Source organism: Odocoileus virginianus, chromosome 3 (genome assembly GCF_023699985.2).
Source record: "Odocoileus virginianus isolate 20LAN1187 ecotype Illinois chromosome 3, Ovbor_1.2, whole genome shotgun sequence".
Classification (NCBI taxonomy): Eukaryota; Metazoa; Chordata; class Mammalia; order Artiodactyla; family Cervidae; genus Odocoileus; species Odocoileus virginianus.
The window spans coordinates 88,345,656-88,367,829 of NC_069676.1; the positions used below are offsets into that span (position 1 = coordinate 88,345,656).

Genomic DNA, 22,174 nt, shown 5'->3' on the forward strand with positions numbered 1-22,174 from the left:
CCAAAGCAAAGGTGAATGACCTCCTCCACAAGACCACGACTTCCAGGCTGGGAGGAGAGTCTCCAACACGGAGATTCAAGCAAGATGAGGGACGTATTTCAAATGGAAGAACAGGATAAATCTCGGGGGGAAAAGTCCTTCATGAAACAGATGTTATTTACCTGATAAGGAGTTCAAAGTCATGCTCATAAACATGCTCACCAAATTCAGGAGGATATGGATGAACACAGTGAGTACGTCTACAAAGAAAGAACAGATGAAGTACTAAATAGACACAGAGCTGAAGCATAAACTCATTGAACTGAAAAATACACTAGAGGGATTCAGCAGCAGCTAGATGAAAAAGAACACAAAGGATCAGTGAAACATACTAACATTTGCACTATAGGGAATCACAGACGAGAGAAAAGAGGGCAGGAAATGTGTTTTAAGAAATAATGGCTGACAACTTCCCTAATCTGGGGAAGGAAACAGACATACAGATCGAGAAAGCCCGGGGAGTTCCAAATAAGAGAAACCCAAAGAGACTCCCATCAAGACATATAATTAAAATATGATGAAAGCATCAGGAGACTAACAACTTGTCATGTACAAAGAACCTCCAGAAGACTGGGCAGATTTTTGAGGAGAAACTTTGCAGACCTGAAAGAGATGGCATAATGTATTCAAAGCACTGAAAGAAAAAGAAAAAAACTTGCAAACAAGAATACTACTCAGCTAAACTATCCTTCAGAACTGAAAAAGTGTTTTCCAAACAAGCAAAAGCCAAGAGTTTATCACTAAACTGGCCTTATGGCAAATGTCAGAGAGATTTCTTTAAGCCAAAAAACTGTGCTGTAAGTAGCAAGAAGACACAAGAAAGCAAAAATGTCACTAATAAAAGTAAATACATAATAAATATAGTGAATTAATCATTTACAAAACCATTATGAAGATTCAACAACAAATTAGTAAAAATAACTATACTATAATAATTAGTTAAGGGATACACAGCATATTAATTTAAAAAGGGTAAAATGTGAGCTATGGAACATGAGGAAACAGTAAAAATCTAGAACTTTCAAATACATTCAAACAAGTTTTTATAAGTAAGCCTTGCAGTTACCATATAGCAAAAGCCTACAGTAGATATACAGAGCAATAATTACTTTAAATGAACTAAATTTGAGAGATGAAGTCAGATGTAAGGACACACGAGACTAAACATCAAGGGATGAAAAAAGATATTTCATGCAAATGGAAACCCAAAGAAAGCAAGGGAAGCTATAACTTATATAAGACAGACTTTAAAACAATCCAAATTGGAAAGGAAGAAGTAAAACTGTTGCTATTTGCAGATGACATGGCTTTATATATAGAAAATCCTAAACACTCCATCAAAAAACTGTAAGAACTAATAAATGAATTCAGCAAAGTTTTAGGATACAAAAGGACTGTATAAAATGCTACTGCATTTCTATATACTACAATGTACTACCAGAGAAATGAATAACAAATTTAATCAAAAAAGGGAAAGCCCTATACACTGAAAATTGCAGGACACTGATGAAAGAAACTGAAGACCAAACAAATAAATGAAGAAGTATTCCCTGCTCAAGGATTATAAGAGTTAATATTGTTAAATGTTCATACTATCCATAGCCATCTACAACTTTAGGGCAATTCCTTTCAAAATTCCAGTGGCATATTTTAATAGAAACAATCCCACAATTTGTATGGAACCATAAAAGTCCCCAAATTGCCAGAGCAATACTAAAGAATAAATCTGGAGCTATCACACTCCCTGCTTTCAAACTATATTACAGGCCTCTCATAACTAAACAGTATGGTATTGGCATAAAAACAGATGACATGAATCAGTGGAACAAGATAGCGTACAAATAAACCCATGCATATATGGTCAATTACTTACAACAAAGGAGCCAAGGATATACAATGGTGAAAGGAGAGTCTCCTCAATAAATTGATGTTGGGAAAATTGGACTGGCACAGCAAAAGAATGAAGCTGGACTATTATATCATTTATAAAAATTATTCAAAATGGACTGAAACTTGAATGTGAGATCTGAAACCATGAAACTCCCAGGAGAAAACATAGGTGCTAACAAAGTAAAAGTGGGACTGCATCAAGTTAAAAAGCCCAGAAAAGGAAACCAACGAAATGAAAAGGAAGCTACAGAATGGGAGAAAATATTTGCAAATCCTATATCTAATAAGGGGGTAATAGGCAAAATACATTAAAAACGTATACAACTGAATAGTCAAAAACTATAAACCAATCAAAAAGTAGGCAACGGATATGAATAGATGTTTTCCCAAAGATGGCCAACAGATGTACATGAGATGCTCAATATTACTAATCATCAGGAAAGCCAAAACACAAACCACACTGAGATACCACTTCACACCTATCAGAATGACTATATCATCAAAAAGACAATAAATAACAACTGTTGGTGAAAATCTAGAGAAAAGGGAACCCTTGTGCACTGCTGGAAGAAATGTAAACTGGTGCAACCACTATGGAAAATACTTTGGCCACCTGATGCAAAGAGCTGACTCATTGGAAAAGACCCTGATGCTAGGAAACATTGAAGGTAGGAGGAGAAGGGGCCGAGAGAGGACTAGATGGTTGGATGGCATCATGGACTCAATGGACATGAGTTTGAGCAAACTCTGGAAGATGGTGAAGGACAGGGAGGCCTGGTGTGCCGCTGTCTGTGGGGTCCCTAGAGTTGGACAGGACTGAGCGACTGAACAGCAGCTATGGAATAAAGTATGGAGGTTCCTCAAAAAATCAAAAATAGAACTACTACTGTACTCCTATAATTTCACTTCTGGGTATCTATCTGAAGAAAACAAAAATGTTAAAAATACATGTGCACCCCCATGTTCATTCAGCATTATTTATAATAGCCAAGACATGAAAGCAACATAAGTGTCCATTCATGGATGAAAGGATAAAGCTGTGGTGCACATACACACAATGGAAAATTATTCAGCCATTTTAAAAAAACAAAACAGAAATCTTGCCATTTGTGATAACAAGGATTGACCTCAAGGGCATTCATTATGCTAAGTGAAATAAGTCAGACAAAGACAAATACTGTACACTTTCACTTACATGTGGAATCCTTAAAATACAAACAGAAACAAAGCTCATAGATACAGAAAACACTGATGGTCACCAGAGGTGGGGGAGTGGGAAGTGGGTGAGGGAGTCAAAAGGTACAAATTTCCAGTTGTAAAACGTCCTGGGAGGCTTCCCTGGTGGTAAAGAGTCCACCTGCCAGTGCAGGAGACGTGGGTTTGATCCCTGATCCGGGAAGATCTCATTTGCTGCCGAGCACCAGGACTATTGAGCCTGTTCCACAGAGCCCGCGCTCCACAACCAAAGATTAGCCCCCACCTGCCACAGCCTGAGAAAAGCCCACTCAGCACAGAAAACAAGAATTTGTAAATGTCACGGGGACTATACTTAAGAATGCTGTAGTACACATTTGAAGGTTGCCAGGAGAGTAGATCTTCATCACAGGGAAAAAATGTCTCCATTTCTCTATCTCTGGCATTGAAATTTCTAGAAGCCAATTTCCCTTTAAACAAGAAATATAATGCTTGCAAAAGATGCTGCTGTGATTGACTTACTTGGATCACTTCTTGGATTAGAACGGCCAAGAACCATTAAAATGAGGCGTATCTACCCAAGCTAAATTATCCAACGGTGAACCCTCTGCACTACCTGAAGAGCAAATATGGATGAGGGGTAAACAGGTGAATTTGGAGCTAGTATACAAAAAATCTTGATGAGGTAGAAATGTCAAGAAAGTGAAGTCGCTCAGTGATGTCCGACTCTGCGACCCCATGGACTGTAGCCTCCCATGCTCCTCCGTCCATGGGATTTTCCAGGCTAAGAGTACTGGAGTGGGTTGCCATTTCCTTCTCCAGGAGATCTTCCCAACCCAGGGATCGAACCCAGGTCTCCCGCATTGCAGGCAGACACTTTACACTCTGAGCCATCAGGGAAGCCCAACAAGAAATGTCAAAATAATGTATAAAACTAGAGGTATCTATTCCTCATATTCTATGGTATAATGTAGGATTTCAGTTGGATAAGTCTACTGTTTTAAATTTATATTGCACTTAATAAACTACCAAGCATAGTCATATAAACAAAAAGCTTTTTGTGAAATCAACAGACTGGGTCACAAACCAGAGCATCTGGGCTCTTCTTCAGGGATTTTGGCAGAATAAGCTAATGCAATTATGATTTGGTCTCTGTCTCCCCATGTGAGACCCATGTCTTAAATTTCTGTTTAATATTTCAGCAATCACCTACCACTGAAGGAATACTGTTCTTTGTTTTATTTTATTTGATGAAACAAGAGACCCAAACACATTCTCTGAAAATTACGTTTAAGACAGCTTGCCAGTGAGGCCACCCCAGGTTATACGGCCAGATGTCTGCCGTGGGCTCCACTTTCTGACAGCTTGGGGAAAAGAAACCAGAAGTTCCCCACCTATCACAACTGAGATGGCAGGTCTGACCTGGGTAGATTAGAGGTAATAAATGCCACACCTAATGCCCTACCCTAATGCCTTCAATAAAACAGCATCTGTTTTAAATATTAGAGGAAGGAATGAAAGAACATACAATCGGGTCCCAAGAACATAGTGGGGAAATACCTCTTCCCTTGGATAGTGAAAGCACTCTCCTGTTTCTTCAGATTATAGGAATTAAGACAAGAAAACATAATCACCCTTCCCTTCACTCTCCACTCCCTACCCAAGATGTAAAGGTAATGATGATGATATAAAGGGCAAGAGGCTTGCTCAAGATATGAAAAGACAGCCAAAAAGTAGAGTGAGATTCAAGGATTTTAAGACTGGGGGGACATCAGACCCTTTTCCGTTTTATTCCTGCGTATTTCTCTAAAAGCCTTGATAGGAAAAGAACGAAACTTTCCTTTTCATCTTTTTACTTTCAGTGTGTAAGTCTATGTTTTCTAAACTTAAAACCCATTTGGCTCTCTGCATTTTGTATAAGTTTAGTAATCTCTGGTGTATGCAGGCCAGGGGCACGTAGAGCATTCTACCCAGTCTTATTTATATATAGATATATATATCTCATTAAGGTAGTTTTATACATTCATCAATCTCAGAGACAAAATTGAGTTTTCCAACCAAAAGAATTTTGTTGGGTGAGGAAAAACAAACTCCAAACTATGAAGAGTGCTGTAAGTACCACCTTAAATAGAGTCTAAAGTGAAGTCGCTCAGTCGTGTCTGATTCTTTGCAACCCTAATGGACTGTAGCCCACCAGGATCCTCTGTCCATGGGATTCTCCAGGCTAGGGTGCTGGAGTGGGTTGCCATTTCCTTCTCCAGGGGATATTCCCACCCCAGGGACCGAACCTGGGTCTCCTGTATTGCAAGCAGACGCTTTACCATCTGAGCCAGCAGGGAAACCCTAAATAGTCTAGGTACATAGAGACTGTCAGCATGCAGCATAGTTGCATTAAAAATTAGGACATCCCCTCCCCAGATACTACCTTCAAAGTGGGTTTTTACAGACACATTGGCACAGCAGAGGTTTTTGTTCCCGAGCAGCCTTCTGATGTCAAAGACCCTCTTCCCATTTCCTAGGGGTGACCTCTTAAACATGCAGCCATATATAGTACCATGTTTACAGACGCTTCCACAAGATAAAGCACCACAGCACAAAAGCATATTGTCCTAAATGCACCATATAGATCTCAATGCCTCTGTTTACGTGTAAGTGGTGAAAATCAATCAGAGTGATATCTAGACAAAGCTACACTTTGATGTATGGAGAATCTGCACCACTACATGTTTATAGTATGATGGAGCCTATGGTGCTAGATAAGAGAAATGCATTTTGCAGGTAGACCTAAATCTTCAGACTGTTGTGATTTTTAACTGACCTGTCTCTTTTCATCATAGAATAGCTTCATGACCATAAATACAGGGAACTGCTGACAGTATAACTCATCCCTTAAAAATAGTTTGTTCTTAGCAGCTATGACAGTCTTTTTTTTAAAGAGGCTTTACTTACCCCAGACAAGGACAATGTATCTCAGCGGAATGAAGTACAGGATGGCAGTGAACGCACAGAGGGCCACGATGGCCAGCCAGCTTAAGAATGGGACGGTCCAGTTGAAAGTACTGAATGAGAAATCAACACATCAGCAATCTGAGCACTTTGCACTTTTCTCAAAGATGAAAACGAATGTGATTCAAACTCTGGACTATGGATCTAGTAAAGACTTATTTCTTTTGGGAAGAGATGCCAATGGTCGTGGGTTTTCCTGAATACAGGACCCAGGTAAGGGGTGTTGACAGTAACCCCTCCACGCTGGCTAAGATGACTTCAGGCTGTAGAGTCATTGTACTACTTGGGTGACTCCCTATGGTTTAAAAATCTTCTAAAACCAGTACTCCATCTCGTCCAATTTCTCATAGAGGAGAATGCCCCTGGGCCTACCATTCTTTCTTCTGTGAACTCTCACATAGGATTACCCACACTGGAAATAAAATATTGCCAGCAATTGTCTCTAGACCTAAATCTTAACACTGTTGTGGAAATCCTCAGAACTTTAGAAATCCTTGGAAAAATACTTTCCACTTCAGCCATATTTTAGATGGAATGAGAAATCAGCAAGGAGAAATCTTGTAAAAACTTTTGTTACCATCATTGCCCTCCTCCCAGAAATACATCAATAATTAGGAAATAAAGTCAACATTATCTGCTATTCTCCCTGTTTCCGGCAAAGGAGAACATGGCAAATAGTAAATTTGAAGACTACAAAGGAAGTTTAAGCAGAAAAGGGTGGGTTTTTGATAATGGAGAGGGTTGGAAGCAAGACTTGAGTATTGACAGTGATAAAACACCAGAACAAAGAACAAAAGTGGGATCAACGAACAAAAGAAGTTGCAAAACAGTACCAAGAAGATGGGAAGGACTTCAGTGGGACAAAAAGAAAGGAAAAACCATGACAGAAGGCAAACGGAACACGTAAAGACAGATATGTTCAGGCTTTCTGTGTAGAACATTGTAGTAAGTCTGATAGTTTTTAAGAGAGGGTGACAAAATTATAAACAGACCACTGCGTGGAGCCCTCGAGGTTAGGTATGTGAACTGTGTCTCCATTTACAGGCATACTACTGCCTCAGTGCTCGGCCTCCAAGGAGGAGCTAACGTATCTCTGAGTGACTCTTTAGCATAATTTAATGAAAACAACCAAAATAAGTAGCAAATCTGTGTTCAAGGCCTAGATTCTGTTATGTGACTTTAGGTGGTCAACCTCTCTGAGCATCAGCTTTCCTGGTATAAAATGCGGACAGCTTATACTGTATCCAGGAAGACTGGTGGTGATGGCAGCATGTTTACGGGAATCAAGGTGATGTTATTTAGAGGCATTAAGCTCTGAAAGTACTGTGCGGCACTTCCTAGCAGTGAGAAGGGCGTCAAAGACACTTGGAGAAAATATTGAAATTGTACATGATACGGATAACTGTCAGTGTTTAGTTGTTCTAATTTCCTGGTAATGGATGCTCTATGCACTTGGACTGGGTTTTTCCAGAGAAGCCTGTAATCCAATAAAGGATGTTTGTCAAGAGATTTTCTCATATTCTACCCCTCAGCCTAATACTTAGAAGAGTTATTCCTTAACTTTGTGGCATATGACTTGCTTTTTGTCTTTCTCTAGGTCACGTCTCCTAAATTTTTTTCCCCCAATAAAAAATCCCAAGTTGGGTCCAACCGGGTTGTCTTATTTTCAGTAACTCTTGGGGTCTGGCTTTTCTGCTGTGTTTTTTATGTCCTGTGGCCAGAGTGAGCGTCCTGTGATTGTCACCAGGTAAAGGAGCATGCCTTCCCTCCTCACTGACACCTGTAGTTCCCTTGCTTCTGCCCGCTGTGGAGAGAACAGAAGGCTGAGGGTCTTGCTCTCCCGCAGTTGAGCTCAGAGCCACCCGTCAACCACGGGGTGTGCGAGGGCGCTGGCTGCTCACGCAGAAAACTCTCCTCCTGGGCAGCCTCACTGAAGTGCTCCTGTGTTCTTATTCCTCTTGGAAGGATAAATGGCAAAGAATACCAGTGTAGCTAATGTCAGGGGGGAAAAAGACTGCTCTTTTTATTTCCATAGTGCATCATGGAATCTAAATCTAGAATGTGATCTTATACCATCTCCCCCCAAGAGATGCTATTCAAGAAAGTTCTGGAAGGATTATAACAAGATTTAATTATGGAGATTTCCAATTTGTACTTAAAGATTGCATCTAAATCTGCTTTCTAGATAGATCCATTTTATCCCATGTGACTCCAGGGGCGTTTCTCTGTTTTTAGTAGTCCAAAGATGATTATGCAGAAGAGAGAGTTCCTGCTAGACTCACTAGATCCATGCTCCTATACCTCAGCCTGGACTTGTGTCTCTGTCTGTCCCTTAGAAAGTTCGACCAAATCCAGTTTTCCCCAAGCCTGGTCCACAGCCACGACCTGGTTATTTCCTTCAACTGGCCATGGTCTTTTCCAGTACCTGTCTGAGGTCTGCTAACACCCAGAGTTACAAAGAAGCCTCGCCACTTCAGGCAGTCACAGTCCTGACCTCAGAGCTGACCCAGGGTCTTCTGCTATAAATGAGATATTCCTGTCGGGTAGCCTACACACTACCTCAGGGAAAGGACAACACCCAGGAGGGAAATGCCCCACGTCGGACTTCACCCTCTGCTTCTGAGATAGGTTGTGGAGAACAAGGAGACACTCTTAGAGACAAAAATAACACGAAGAAGAAGAAAGATGTGGAAATCAATCTTGAGAAGTCTGATACTGAATGTTACTTAAAAGTCCCATTTGGGAGTCAGAGGGAGGCTGTTGTGTCTAATGTGAGAAAGTGGAAACTCAGCACCTATGCATATGTGGAAATGTATTAAAAATTATACAAAATAAAATGCATTATGCCTTGAAACATGAAAGGCACCAGATGAATGACCCGTACCTTTAGTTTAAATAATTTACTCCTTTCAATTTCTGTGTATGCCCAAGCATCCAAATCTGCTCAGTCTTTCAGTTATGAATAATAAACAATGAATAGAGATATGAAACTAGAAACAGGCCTATCCAGGTATAAAGCACCCCTTCTTGAACAGACCATTTAGAAATCATTATGCAGGCTGATTTTCATGTAGTTCAATGGCATGGGCCCTTAGTATACTTTTTACTGATTATTAATTATAAATCCACCTTACCATTTTTATAATTAAACAGTTGTTTTAAAATATATATTAGTAAATAAGACAAAGTAAAACACAAATTATGTTTCTTAATTTTACTTTTGTTCTCCATGAAGCTCTATTTCCTAACTTTTAAATTATAAAAATTGTTTATTTTCTAGATGACAGAGTATTAGTTTACTTCATCTATAATTATGATCTCAGCTAGTTAAACAGAATTGAAGGAATATTTTCCAGGGTGCTATTTATAATATTTTTTTAATTTAACTTTATTGATGAAACTGTAACTTGACCAATAATAAAATGCAGGTGTGTCTTGATTACCTGAAATCCTCATTTAACTTTTTTTTTTTCTATTGCAATTTCATATTCTAAGAACAAAGTCTCGCTGTGAAAATGTGCTAAAATTTAGAACGGTGTTATTTTTTTTTCAAAGCTAAAGTATGACTTCTTTCCAACCAATATGTTCTAAATTTCAAGGAGGAAATTGACAGAACTTTCATAAAACCAAAGACTGGCAGAAACAAAGTAAATAATGATAAAACTGAGCAATAGATCACCCAGACGGCGTGTCCCCTGCCAGAAAGAATGTGGCATTTCACCCTCTGAGAAATAAATGGACACTGTCCCCCAGAAAGCCAGGGCTCACATGTCAGCATCACTCACTTTTTTATCCTTTCGCCAAAGGAAGCCACTTCATCTAGGATGTTCTGGACACTGATACATACCTCCTGGATGGCATAAATTTTATTTATAAATCCCTTTTTTTCACTGTCCTAAAACACAATAAAAAAAGAGAGATTCTACGTGAGTAAAGGTATCTATATCCTTCTGGGCTTGAATTCTTTTCATTGTCAGCACTGTTATAGTTTTAAACTTGGATGGACTTCATTTTTCCACGGACGTAAGTGGCTGCATGCAGCCCCTGAAAACTTTAGGTATGAAGGCAGGTCAGCGGGAAGAGTACTCGGCATTGGAGGCCTGCAGCAGTGTAAAGGTGGCTGCGGAACACGAGACTCAGGGTCTGTGGCTCTTGCCCTGAGGAGCAGAAGCATTTCAGCAGGCGGACGGGAAGTGTAAAGTGTGAGGAAGATCAGGTCTCAGAATGACCAAACGTGGAGTCTCTGCTGGCCCTGGGCCCACCATGACACGATGCTGAGCAGACCCAGTTTCCTGGCCCAGCACCCACAGACCTAAGTTTGGTCTTGGCACCAGATTATTTTAATAGCAGGGAATGCAGGGTGCAAATAAGAAGACCTGTGAGCGATGAAAACTAAAAAAAGAAAATTTTATTTAAAAAATAGAATCAACTGACATTCAGTAAGTGTACACTTCTAGACACCACCTTAGGGGCACCAAAATACATAGCCTGGTCCCTGTCTTAAGAATAAGAGCCACATACTTCATGCTCTATTAGTCAGGGTTCTAACTAAATATTTTCCCCCTATTTGTATTTAATTCTTCTTTTAAAACTTGTGCTGGCCCTAAGCAAAGCTGGTGTGTGCTCCAGCGAATGGGTGCGGATTGAGCACCCAAAGAGTGGTGTGAACCTGAGGGATGATATGCACGTTTCGTAATTTTAGACCCAGAGGAAGAAATAATGGTGGCCTTTCACGATAGAAAATTCTGCTTAGTAGCCTGGCACCAAAGGCACTTGCCTAGGCTGCTTGGTGGAGACCATCCAACCCATGACTCCATCTCTCCATGCCAGCTTGAATCTCTGTGGAAATGTAGATCCAATTTCATTACTTTTAACTTCTTCTGAACACTTGCACGCTGTGCCAGAACACTTGAGACCTCATGTGGCAGTCAGTGCTTGCTGGAAGCAGCCAGGAAACCAGAATAATAATGTCGTCATGTTGCACATTTACATACTGACTTTCATTTTAGCAGAGTCTAAAGCACTTTGCACTGTGAACACTTGGCTGGGGCTGGCATCCTGCCACCTTGGAAAGCGAGGGCAAGTGAGTGACAGGTGTGTGGGCAGCCTCCAAGGACAACAGGGTACAGTGGGACTGGGGATGTGGATGCCAGTTTTATAACATGATCTTTAGATACCAGATACTTAGAGCCTTCACTTTAAATTTAATTCCCACGGGAGATTGCCTACATGATTCATCTCACTTATGCCAAACGGACTGTCAGGCAATGAGGTAGATGAAATGCATGAGGCTCAAAGTTTAGAGAAAAATTATACACTCTCGGTGTCTTCAAAAGTTGCCCTTCACTTGTCATTATAAACACAGGTGCATCAATTTCTGGTCTTTTTTCCCCTTCCCAGGAATAAAACAAAATGCATTCATTTCACCTATGCAATTGTACATTTTAGAATAAAATGGACAGCCAATGGCTCCTCCTTGTTCCTTTCCAAATTACAAAATCATCTGCTCTAATAATCTCCATGTGAGGCTTTCAGTGTTCTCCCTCAGGCACCAGCTAAGTTCATTTACATCTATGAAGTAAAGTGTTCTCACAAAATATTTTTCTACATGCTGAATAAATCAAGTTAAAGATGAAGCATGTTGGTTATACAATGAAAGTTCATTGAGAATAAACTCAAAAAATAAGCAGCCTGAAATTATGAGATGAAGAATATTTCTTTCACAATAGCAATAAAACGTATAAGACACTTAGCCATACCTTAACAAGAAAGGCACAGAATCTGTATTAAGAAATTAGAGAGAATGTTTTTCTGCAATGGAATACTGAACATTACAAGAATGTATTCTTTTAGTTGAACATAAAGGTTTAATTTTGCAATTTCAAGCAAATCCTAATGTTTGGTATAAAGTAAAATGGGGAGAATTTGATGAAGTATTTTTAAAATTTGGAAGAGTACCTATAGCTAAGCAATGTTTGCAGAAGAGAAATAATGAGAAAGCATTTATTGTACCAGATATTTAAGTAATTAAAATATGAAAGATGAGCATTAAAAGAGGAATTGTTGTATGATAAAGCACCATCATAAATCTATCATAAAGAAGGAAATATTATGTTACTGGGTAATTGCTTTAACTATTTGGGGAAAATTATATTAAATCATGCCTTAATAGATTCTCAAACCTATTTGAGATAGCTCAAATCTACCTCAGCATCTTTCTCAAACTGAAGTACCCCAAATATACATTAATTTAAAAGCAAATAACTAAAAAAGAATTATAAAAGCAGAAGAAAAGATAGGTAAGTTATTTACTGACCTTGGAATAAAAAAGAACTTTCTAGACATACAAACAGTAAAGAAAATCACAAAGAAAAATAATTAGTAGCAAAAGTTACATAAAATTAAAAACACATCAAAAGTTATAAATTTAAAAGACTAAGTGGGAAAAAAATTTCAACAAATATGACAAATGAAGAGATGGGATTTCCAGTATATTCAACAAACATCCGAAACAATTTTCACGGCAGTTTTTTTTTATAGTAACGAAAAAATCATGAACATGTGGGGTACAATTAATTATGTTAATACAAATGATGGATTATTAGGAAATCACAAAATACTGCTTAAAAGAGTGAAAATACTTATGATCTACTAGAAATTTAAAAGAATGGGAAGCAAATATGATATACAGCATAATCCTAACATTTTTGAAATGGGTAGGATGGAAAAATGAAGGGAATATGTCAAAATATTAAAGGTAAAATGGATGTTTACCTTCCTCATGCTTTCCTATAATATTCAAATTCTTTGCAATCAATATATTTTACTTCTATAACCAGAATAGTTCCCTGATTTTCTACAACATCACTATAAAAGTAATAGGGATAGAAGACATAAATGAATCAGCACTCACTGGACATGATTTTATATGTGGTTTATCTGTTTTTTCCTTAATTTATTTTTTTGTCTTTATTTTTAGAAAGAAGTAGAATGTAAACATTCACTCATTAAGCACCATAAAGTGCTCTTCACATAGCTCATTCAATCCTTACCACCATCCTACAATGTAGATATATCCCCCCACTTTACAGAAGAGAAAACTGAGGCTCAGGGAAAATGACAGCACTTGGAATTAGGACTACAACTAGCAAACTCCAGAGTCTATTCTCTGCATGATATACTGTGACCTTCTCATTCTACCCAGGAAGATTTCAGTTCCTACCCAGGATCCCTGTGAGGATAAACAAGAAAAAAAGACTTGCAAAGATTTAGAAATGTATTATTGTAAACACCATGATCAGCAAGAAAATGAAATCTAGAAACTTGATTCCAAAATGGAAATTGGAAGATTGTTAGAAACCACCAGATTTAACATTAATAATGCAGTGTGCAAATATAAAATATGAGCCCTTCATTAATAAGATGTGTCATTTAGGCCTCTACAAAGACTATTTTTAGTAGATACTTTAAATGTATCTTTGGCTAAAGAGTTTTTTAAAATCTGCTCATTTAAAATTTTCTTTCTTCTGCATACCAATCCTACCCCCAAGCCTGTCACCCCTGGCCACCAAAATTCAAAATAAAAAAGTCTGGAGTGTTGGCAAATTTTGAAAAGGGAATGCTTTAGGATAAAATTTTTTATTTTAAAATCTTTCATCAAATTCTATATTCCTCCACTGAGGTCTCCAACAAATGAAGTAATTACTCTTTATATATAGTATATGACCCCAAACTGCAATGGGTAATAGAATTGCTCTGTGTTGCTTTCCAATGTTTCACACTTTTTTCATTAATGTTCAATACTTTATTAGTAGAGAATAAATTGGTACGTTTCTTTTGTTGTCATTTTTACTTTCCTTTATAAACCAGCCTGGATGGAAAAAAAAAAATATCATAGGGTAGTTAGTCATCAAAAAGCTTGGAAATGACACTATTATTTGTTTGTTTTTAATGTATTATTAAGGTTTCTTTTGAAGATGTAAAAAGAAACTTACCCGTAAAATAGAAGTATAACTATAAATCTGAAAACATGTGAGATATATATAAGTATTTTTCTAATAATTCCATATGACTTTTAAAATCTTGTTATTTTCAATAGTCCACAAAATATCAATAACTGCACACCTGAAATATAGTGATTCTTTCATATTCACCTATTTTACTATCGTAAATAGTAAATACTTCTATCCCATTAGAAGATGAACTGGATTTTTCCAAAGAACTCTCTAGTTCCTAGCTGTGAGATATTTAGGAAATTCCCAAGACCTAAGGAATCAATATGTACTCCTTATAGATGGAGAGAATCCTGTTCATTGACTTTCAAACCAAAATAGCACGTGCTACCATTCACAGATTCTGTTCCAAAAGAGAACAAGAGGCCAAGGTGATAGGTGTCAGGGGATGTGTGTTCTGTGGGGTTGGGTTGCTTGTGCCCCCAGCTGCATCCTGCCACAGTCACTCACACCAAAGAGGTCACTGTCAGTCCTGTTCATGTCAGAGAAAATGAATCTGTTGGACACCTGTGCTGTATTCAACATAGCAGGCGTGTAGAACATGTTGCTCAAAATATTGATGTTATAAAATTCAACTTATTCTTCTTTCTAGGATGAGAGAGTGTCTTAAGAGTGTAAAGGGGGAGCGCTATGAAGTCTCATATTAGGATGAGCACAAAGCAGAACTGTCTTAGGAAACCAGAGCATATGTTCACCTTACTGATGATCTCCTGGAGGAGGCATGCAGATCTGCACCCCAGAGAGCTCATCTGGACCATAATTTTGCTTTGCCTTTAAAGTCCTGCTAGGTAACCTCGCAAAAGGTGAGCAGTAAGACTTATATTTGCTATGAGACATAATCGTGATAGTTTACTGTTGACTACGCCTCTTCTGTGAGCAAACACAGCACCAACTATACAACTGTGTTTGGAATATGTTTATGTTTCATGTGGCTTATTTTTTATGCTAAAGATGGTTTTAGTGTACAGCTTTCTTAGTTCACTCAGGAAAATGCCCTGCAAAACAGACTTCCTCTCGGATCTGTACTTCTAGCCTATGGAAATATTCGACGTATAGGTTGAATAAAGGCACATAAAGTGGCGAAATATTTCTTCGTGACAATATTCCTTCTTTTTTTCAGGCATAGAAACCTACCTTGCAGCCTTAAATCTAGAAAACTGAAATTCTCAGAGAAATTCTCAACAACTCACAGGGACTCTTGACTCCTGAATCTCATTCCAGTGTCTTATTCAGTTTTTATGATATCAAATCATACCCAGGTTACTGGGTGCCGTGGCTCTTTTTCCAGTATTCACCTTGAAAATAGGAACCCTCCACTGAAACATTAGAGGAGTCTCAGATACAGTTGAGGTTAAGAAGACAGATGGGGGGGCGGGGGGCGCTTCCCTGGTCAAGAATCCTCCTGCCCATGCAGGAGACACGGGTTTGATCCCTGATTCGGGAAAGATCCCACACGTTGCAGAACAACGAAGCCCATGTACCACAACTGCTGCGACTGCTCCAGAGCCCAGGAGCCACAGCCGCTGAAGCCTAGAGACTGTTCTGCAACAGGCGAAGCCACCAGAATGAGAGCCTGCACGCCGCAGCTGGAGCGTAGCCCCCACTCGCCGCAACCAGAGAAAAGTCTCCGCAGCAACCAAGACCCAGTACAGCCGAAAATAAGTGAACACAGACTTAAAAGGGAAATAAAGTCTGTTTTGTCTGAAGTAAGGATTGCTACCCCAGTGTTTAAACAAAAAAGACAGATGGACACCATTTAAGACAGTATATTTTCTTTTAAAAAGTAAGTGTTTGCTACCCCCATTGTTTTCAAAAAATAAAAGATGGACACCATTTAAGACAGAATATTTTCTTTTAAAAAGTAAAACAGTTCTCAAAAATATTTACGTTTCAGAGTTATAGAGAGGACTAAGTTAAATAAGATAAGCCAGGTAGCGCTCTTAGTACAATGTCTGGTGCAAATAACTGTCCCATAACGGGAGTAGTATAGTAGTAAAACTTTGGATACAATTCCTCATCAAGATAATTCAAATTACTTTTATCTGTTTTTGTTCCTATTGAAACAAGATTTTGAAATATTAGAACTCCTCAATATATCTAGAGGAGGGCATGGCAACCCACTCCAGTACTCTGGCCTGGAGAACCCCATGGACAGAGGAGCCTGGTGGGCTACAGGCTGAATCGCAAAGATTCAGACACGACTGAAGCGACTTGAGTATGCCGAAATGTATGAAAACTTCTTATGCATGTTTAGTCGTGCCCCAGATGACTTCGTGTCAACTTGTCAGATTCCATTTTAGAAAGTGATATTAGTTTCTTTATAATGTTACATTGAGGTGTTTTTTTTTTTTTCCTCCTCCTGCTGACTTTAGAACATTTACCTGGTCTTAATTTTTTTTGCTTCCTCTATTCAGTACACTTAGCTTTCCAGTCCCCATTTTCTGCAGTACAATTTTTAATCACATTTAGTTGTGCCTCGCCCCATTAATGTTATACATTCTGCCTGTAACTTTAAAGGTGATTACAAAATAACAAAAATTTGGAAAGTGCTATCCCTTGGGCCAAGCAATGTAAACAGGCATTTAAAAATGGCAGTTGGCACTCTTGAAGGGATGAAAGCCAGGAAAGAAAGAACAAAAGAAAACAAGGGCCAAGAAAGGCAGGGAGGGAAGGAGGGAAGAAGACAGAGAGAAGGAAAAAGGAAAGAGCAGAAAGAGGAAACTGAAGGAAAGAGAAAGGAAACTGGAGAGGAAAACTTCAGGACAGGAGTAGACAAACAGCCTGGGAGTGAATATGAGGAAGCGAAGGTGAATATTCTTGAAGGTGACTTGAAGCCAGGCAAAAATGAAACTCGTTGACTATCCACGTTAAGTTCTAATTAAGCAAAAATATTATTTGTAAAAGGCTATCCATAAAATGTTACATTTTCATTAAACATAAATGTAGATAAACCTTACAGAAAGTACCCAGGGGGCACAGATGAACCTGCTGTTGGGAGGAAGCGTTCCCTGGAGCCCAATTTCTTGCTACTCAAAAAACCCTCATCATGTAGACCTTGAGGGATTTGCCAGTCTCCCTCTCCTTTCCATTGAAGAAAATTCCTTGTAACTGTCCAGTTAGTTCATGTAATCGCTTGAAAGATTAGGGCTATATATCAGTGTCAAAACCTCTGACTAATCTCCTTGCCAGCAGGCAGGAAGTATACTTTGCAGGGGGCGGTCCTGCCATCTCAGGGCGCTCTGCCCCAGGAGAAGCTCTGCTTTCAGATGGACTCTCAAGGGAAAAGGCGACAAGGCCAGGCTCCAGGCTGACCTCGATAGAAGCCACAGCAGAGGCCCTGAGGCTGCTGTTCCCAAGTGACCAGACAGGAAAATCAATGACAAAGGAAACCTTCACCCAGGACAGTCCAAGTGTCGAGATAAGAATTCTGCAAAGTCAAAATGCACCCATTGTAGAAAGGTCTAGAAAATGTGAAAGCACACTCAGGATTATGCTGGCCTAAGACAAGTCACTACCTGTCCTTAGGCCCCATTGGAGAGAAAGAAAAAAAAAAGGTTAAATTGGGTGTGTCCTAAAAAATCCCTTCTGGTGATGATTAGCCAGTTTACAGAGGAGATAGCAAGGGTGTGGAATAGCCTCTGCTCCCCCGGGGCCATTTGGCTGATTCATTTGAGGACAACTTTTATTTGAGGACATGGCCAGGGGATGGAGTTTCTCCTGCCCTTTTATGGGTCCAGTACTGTCAGCCTGAGTGACAATAGGGAGCAGGAGCCTGGGCTTGCTTCTGAATCTAAACAGCAGTGCCAGGCAAGTTCTTTATCCCAGTTTCTAATGAAAAAGTTGTGTGTACATGTGTGTTTAAAAGCCTCTTTCGAAATCATTTGTTTCATTTCCAGATGTGTTTTTAAATCTGACCAGAGTTCAAATGCACAGCTGAGGGGGCAAGTGAGTTTAGAGAAGGCTGTGAACCTTCTAGACAACCACAGTCTTCAGTTCACTTCAGTCGCTCAGTTGTCTCCGACTCTTTGAGACCCTGTAGACTGCAGCACGCCAGGCCTCCCTGTCCATCACCAACTCCTCGAGTTTACACAAACTCATGTCCATTGAGTCGGTGATGCCATCCAGCCATCTCATCCTCTGTCGTCTCTACTCTAGGTTTCTGACTAACCAGCTCTTTGGTTAACCCTATTTCAGGCTGTGCTTCCAATATGGCCTTAACTGTGTGATTTTGAGCAATTTACTTATCTTCATCTGTAAAATGGGGGTAATTATGGAGCCTCCCTCTTTGATGGCTATAAAACTGAGTTTAATCTATTTAAAGCATTTACCGTAAATGTCTAGAATACAGAAAGTACTCAGTACATACTAGGCATTAATATTACTTACTGCAAAGGAACCACTAAAAAACTTTTAAATGATAAATTTTATTAAATATTCATAAAGATGAGAATTTTCTCCTCCTTATTTGTGATACCTAAGGAATACTATGTTTATATAATTTCTGTCATTAAATACAATCAGATTATCTCTGATTGTACCATTTTACATAAGCGTGTATCTTTTTCCATGATCCTTGCCACAGTCACACACGGGTGAAGGGTATTATTATTCTCATTCCCTACATGAGCAAACCAAAGACCAGATGCCTTTCATCCCAACTCAAACTCCTACCCCCATCTATGCTCACTCTCCTTTGGCACCCCCAGCCATATCTGTCCTCATCTGAGATACGGGATTTGAAAAATGAGGAGTCAATTCATCTCTTACAGTATTCCCTGCCTGCTGAAAGCTGCACACTCTCTAAGGCTGAAGTCAGTCATACTCAGCAAAGCATACACCTTTTTCTCATGTGATTTTTATCTGTCAGCACTTATGCAGGTAACACTTCCCATTAGAATCACTGGTTTTTTCTTCAACGAGCCTCATGGCGGAATCAGAGCCAGGATTTCTTATTTTATCTTAAACAGCACAAGCTTTGCTGCCAATATACTTACTAAAAAAGTAGTTTTTAAAAAGATTCCTTTTACTAACTATACCAAAAAAAAGCATATACATGAAGGTATGGAACCCTGGAAGATGTTTTTTTGAATAGATTTGTTATGGAAATCGTTCACCTCATATAGGATTTTGTAAAGCATTTTTAACTGATCTCCTCACTTGGATGGCAAGGACAGGTGGTTTCCCCATTTTATGGATAAGGAAAGGGAGGCTTGGAGAAGTTAGGGTCTCATTACTCTAGTTAGAAAGAGTTCCTGGGATTCCAGGTCTCATGACTGAAACTGGACTCCTTTCAGGTCACTATCAAAAAGCCATCAAGTAACATATGGTATTTCTTCACTGCATTGTTTCAGATATCTAAACTTGGCTCTTCCCAAAAACTAATCTTGAGTTTAATCAAATTGTGTGAGCAAAGAATCATATTAGTGTTATAAAAGCAGCACTCTCTGGGACATCTCCAAGACCAAGTAAAGATTACTTTGTGAAATCCGGAGGCTATTTTTCTTTACAAATATTTTACAAGACAAACTTGTACCTTTCTTTAAAAAAAAAAAAAAGCACATCTGTTGTAAATTACTCCCTTAGAGAAAGAGAGAGAATCACCCTCCTTTCTTCCCATCAGAGCTTAAAAGAGATTTGTTGACATATTCTAAGGCCAGCATAGACAAAACAGCACAGGAAAGAGGAGGCAGTCAGCAGGACCAGGGCTTGGCTTTGCTTAAACTAATTCCACATGCCCCATGAACCATTAGCTGTTTTTTATTTCCTGCTCTAAAGATCTGTAGTGAAAATAATCTGGGGTAGGGAAAAGCTGCATTTATTTTTTTTTCCCTCAACGAGATGCTGTGTTAGCAAATAGAACATATGAGCCACCTTCAGCAAAGCAAGGTCTTTAATAATCCATTTTTCAAACACTACTGGTATTTCCTTTCCAAACAGAGATGGACTGCGACTGGAATCAATTTCATCATTTGTACGGTTACAATTGCCAAGTTTCTGGAAATAATTGCCATTTAAATACTGGATAATATTTTTTATATGAAGCCAACAGCAGTTTTATTGCTATTTAATTTCTGTGATTTGTTTGTTTGCTGTAAGTTTTCAGGGTTCTGAGAGCACGATGTTTGGGGATAGCGAAAGGTCTTAAGAACAAATCAGGGAAAATGCAATGTCAAAGTCATGTTGATGGCCTGACTTGGCTCCACCAGACAACGGAGACAGATAAGGAAAAAATAATTTGTTCCACCATTTGGGGCTTTTCTCCCTCAATTCCCCTATAAACTGCATAATCTAATATGTGTGCTCAGTCAATCAGTTGTGTCCGACTCTGCGACCCCATGGACTGTAGCCTGCCAGGCTCCTCTGTCCATGGGATTCTCCAGGCAAGAATCCTGCGTGTGTTGCCATGCCCTCCTCCAGGGGATCTTCTCAACCCACAGATTGAACCCAGGTCTCTCCCACATTTCAGGCAGATTCTTTACTATCTGAGCCACCAGGGAAGCCCATAATCTAATATAATCCAGCATTTCAGACCTGGCCATAATGTAGCAAGTTGAGGACAAAATTGAGAACTTAATTGTCCCCTTTAAGAAGACAATAGGGCTCTTCAATGAAACTCAACAAAACAGAGGTGACGTGGGTACAAATAAAGGGCCTGCTGAATTTGAAGGGAACTGGCCCATCTTTCTTTATTGATGCCATATGTAGCACATCCCTGAAAAACAACTTTGTGCTCGACGGGATGCTGCTGATATATGAGGTGGGCCTATCCCCCGAACCCCTTTCTTACTGCAGACTAAATCACAAAAACAGGCTCATCCTAAAATCAACCTGGAAGAAAACAACAAAGGTCCACTCTATCACACTGATAGCAGTTCCTGGGCCTGTCCTAATCAGCAGTTGGCCACTGTGGGCTTTAATGATGGCCACTGTTGTGCGCTTTATAGCCAAATGGACTTGTACAATTTACTCAATCTCTTAGGTACTCAGTTTCCCCATCAGTAAGGCGGAGATAATGTCTACGTGAATGTTGATATGGGAACAGAAAGAAATCACATACATAAAGCCACTGGCGCGTTAGTAGATATTATATACTGATTAGTTTCCTTCTCCCCACTAATTTTCCTTGTTCCCAAGGGAAAACATTTTCTTCTTCTTCTTCTTTTTTTTTGCCTAATTTCCCTTTCTCTTATTGTCTTTTTTCTTTTCTGAGTTTTAGAAGCCGGCTGATCATTAACGTCATTCCCAGGCGGCACTAGTGGTAAACAACCCCCCTGCCAATGCAGGAGACATAAGACTCAGGTTTGATCCCTGGGTCAGGAAGATCCCCTGGAGAAGGGCCTGGCAACCCATTCCAGTATCCTTGCCTGGAAAATCTCAAGGACAGAGGAGTCCCATGGGCAGGTTACAGTCCATAGTGTCACAAAGAATCGGATATGACTGAAGCAACTTAACACCCCCCCCTCCCCAATTTGAGCAGTATTCTGTTTAGCTAAATCTCAGTCCATTTCCTTTATGCATTCATTCAATAAATACTGAATACCAACTACATGTAAGACACTATTCAGAACTCTGGGCAAATGGTAATAAAGAGAGCACCAAACAAACATATAGGTAAATGAAGAACGAAAATAGCAGAAGGTGAAAAAGGTAATGAACAGAATCAAAACAGGTGCTTGTGCTGGAGAGTGACTCAGAGGTCTAAGAGGGCTGCTCTGGGGACAAGCTTCATCCCTGAGACCCATTTAGGTCAGGAAGATAGAAACTATTCTAGGCATTTCAAACAAACAGAATTTCACTCAGCGAAGCGGCTACACTGAGAATAAGAATGTGACAGACACGGGCGAAGCAGGAAGCCACTCCCAGAAGGATGGGGCATTTTGGGACCAGACGCCAGACCACGTGGATGAACCAGGAACAAGAGTTGCAGCCATGGTCGGGATTATGGAGGAGAAGCTGTTTCTGGAAAATGTCTCCAAAGGTGGTGCAGTGGGGTGGGGAGGAAGAAGAGGAAAGACGCAGAAAGAGGGAAATTC

General features: G+C 39.5%; 1 protein-coding gene across 8 annotated transcripts in view; it reads right to left on the reverse strand.

Annotated features, from left to right (window-relative positions):
* Nucleotides 1-22,174, reverse strand: part of MCTP1 (multiple C2 and transmembrane domain containing 1) — a 545,955-nt gene that overhangs the window by 7,952 nt on the left and 515,829 nt on the right. For all 8 annotated transcript variants that reach the window (XM_070465825.1, XM_070465823.1, XM_020873018.2 and 5 more), the window contains 2 exons: nt 9,915-10,024; nt 6,073-6,182 (listed from right to left, as the gene is read on the reverse strand). In XM_070465825.1, coding sequence (XP_070321926.1) covers nt 6,073-6,182; nt 9,915-10,024 — 220 coding nt within the window. The remainder of the gene's footprint in view (nt 1-6,072; nt 6,183-9,914; nt 10,025-22,174) is intronic.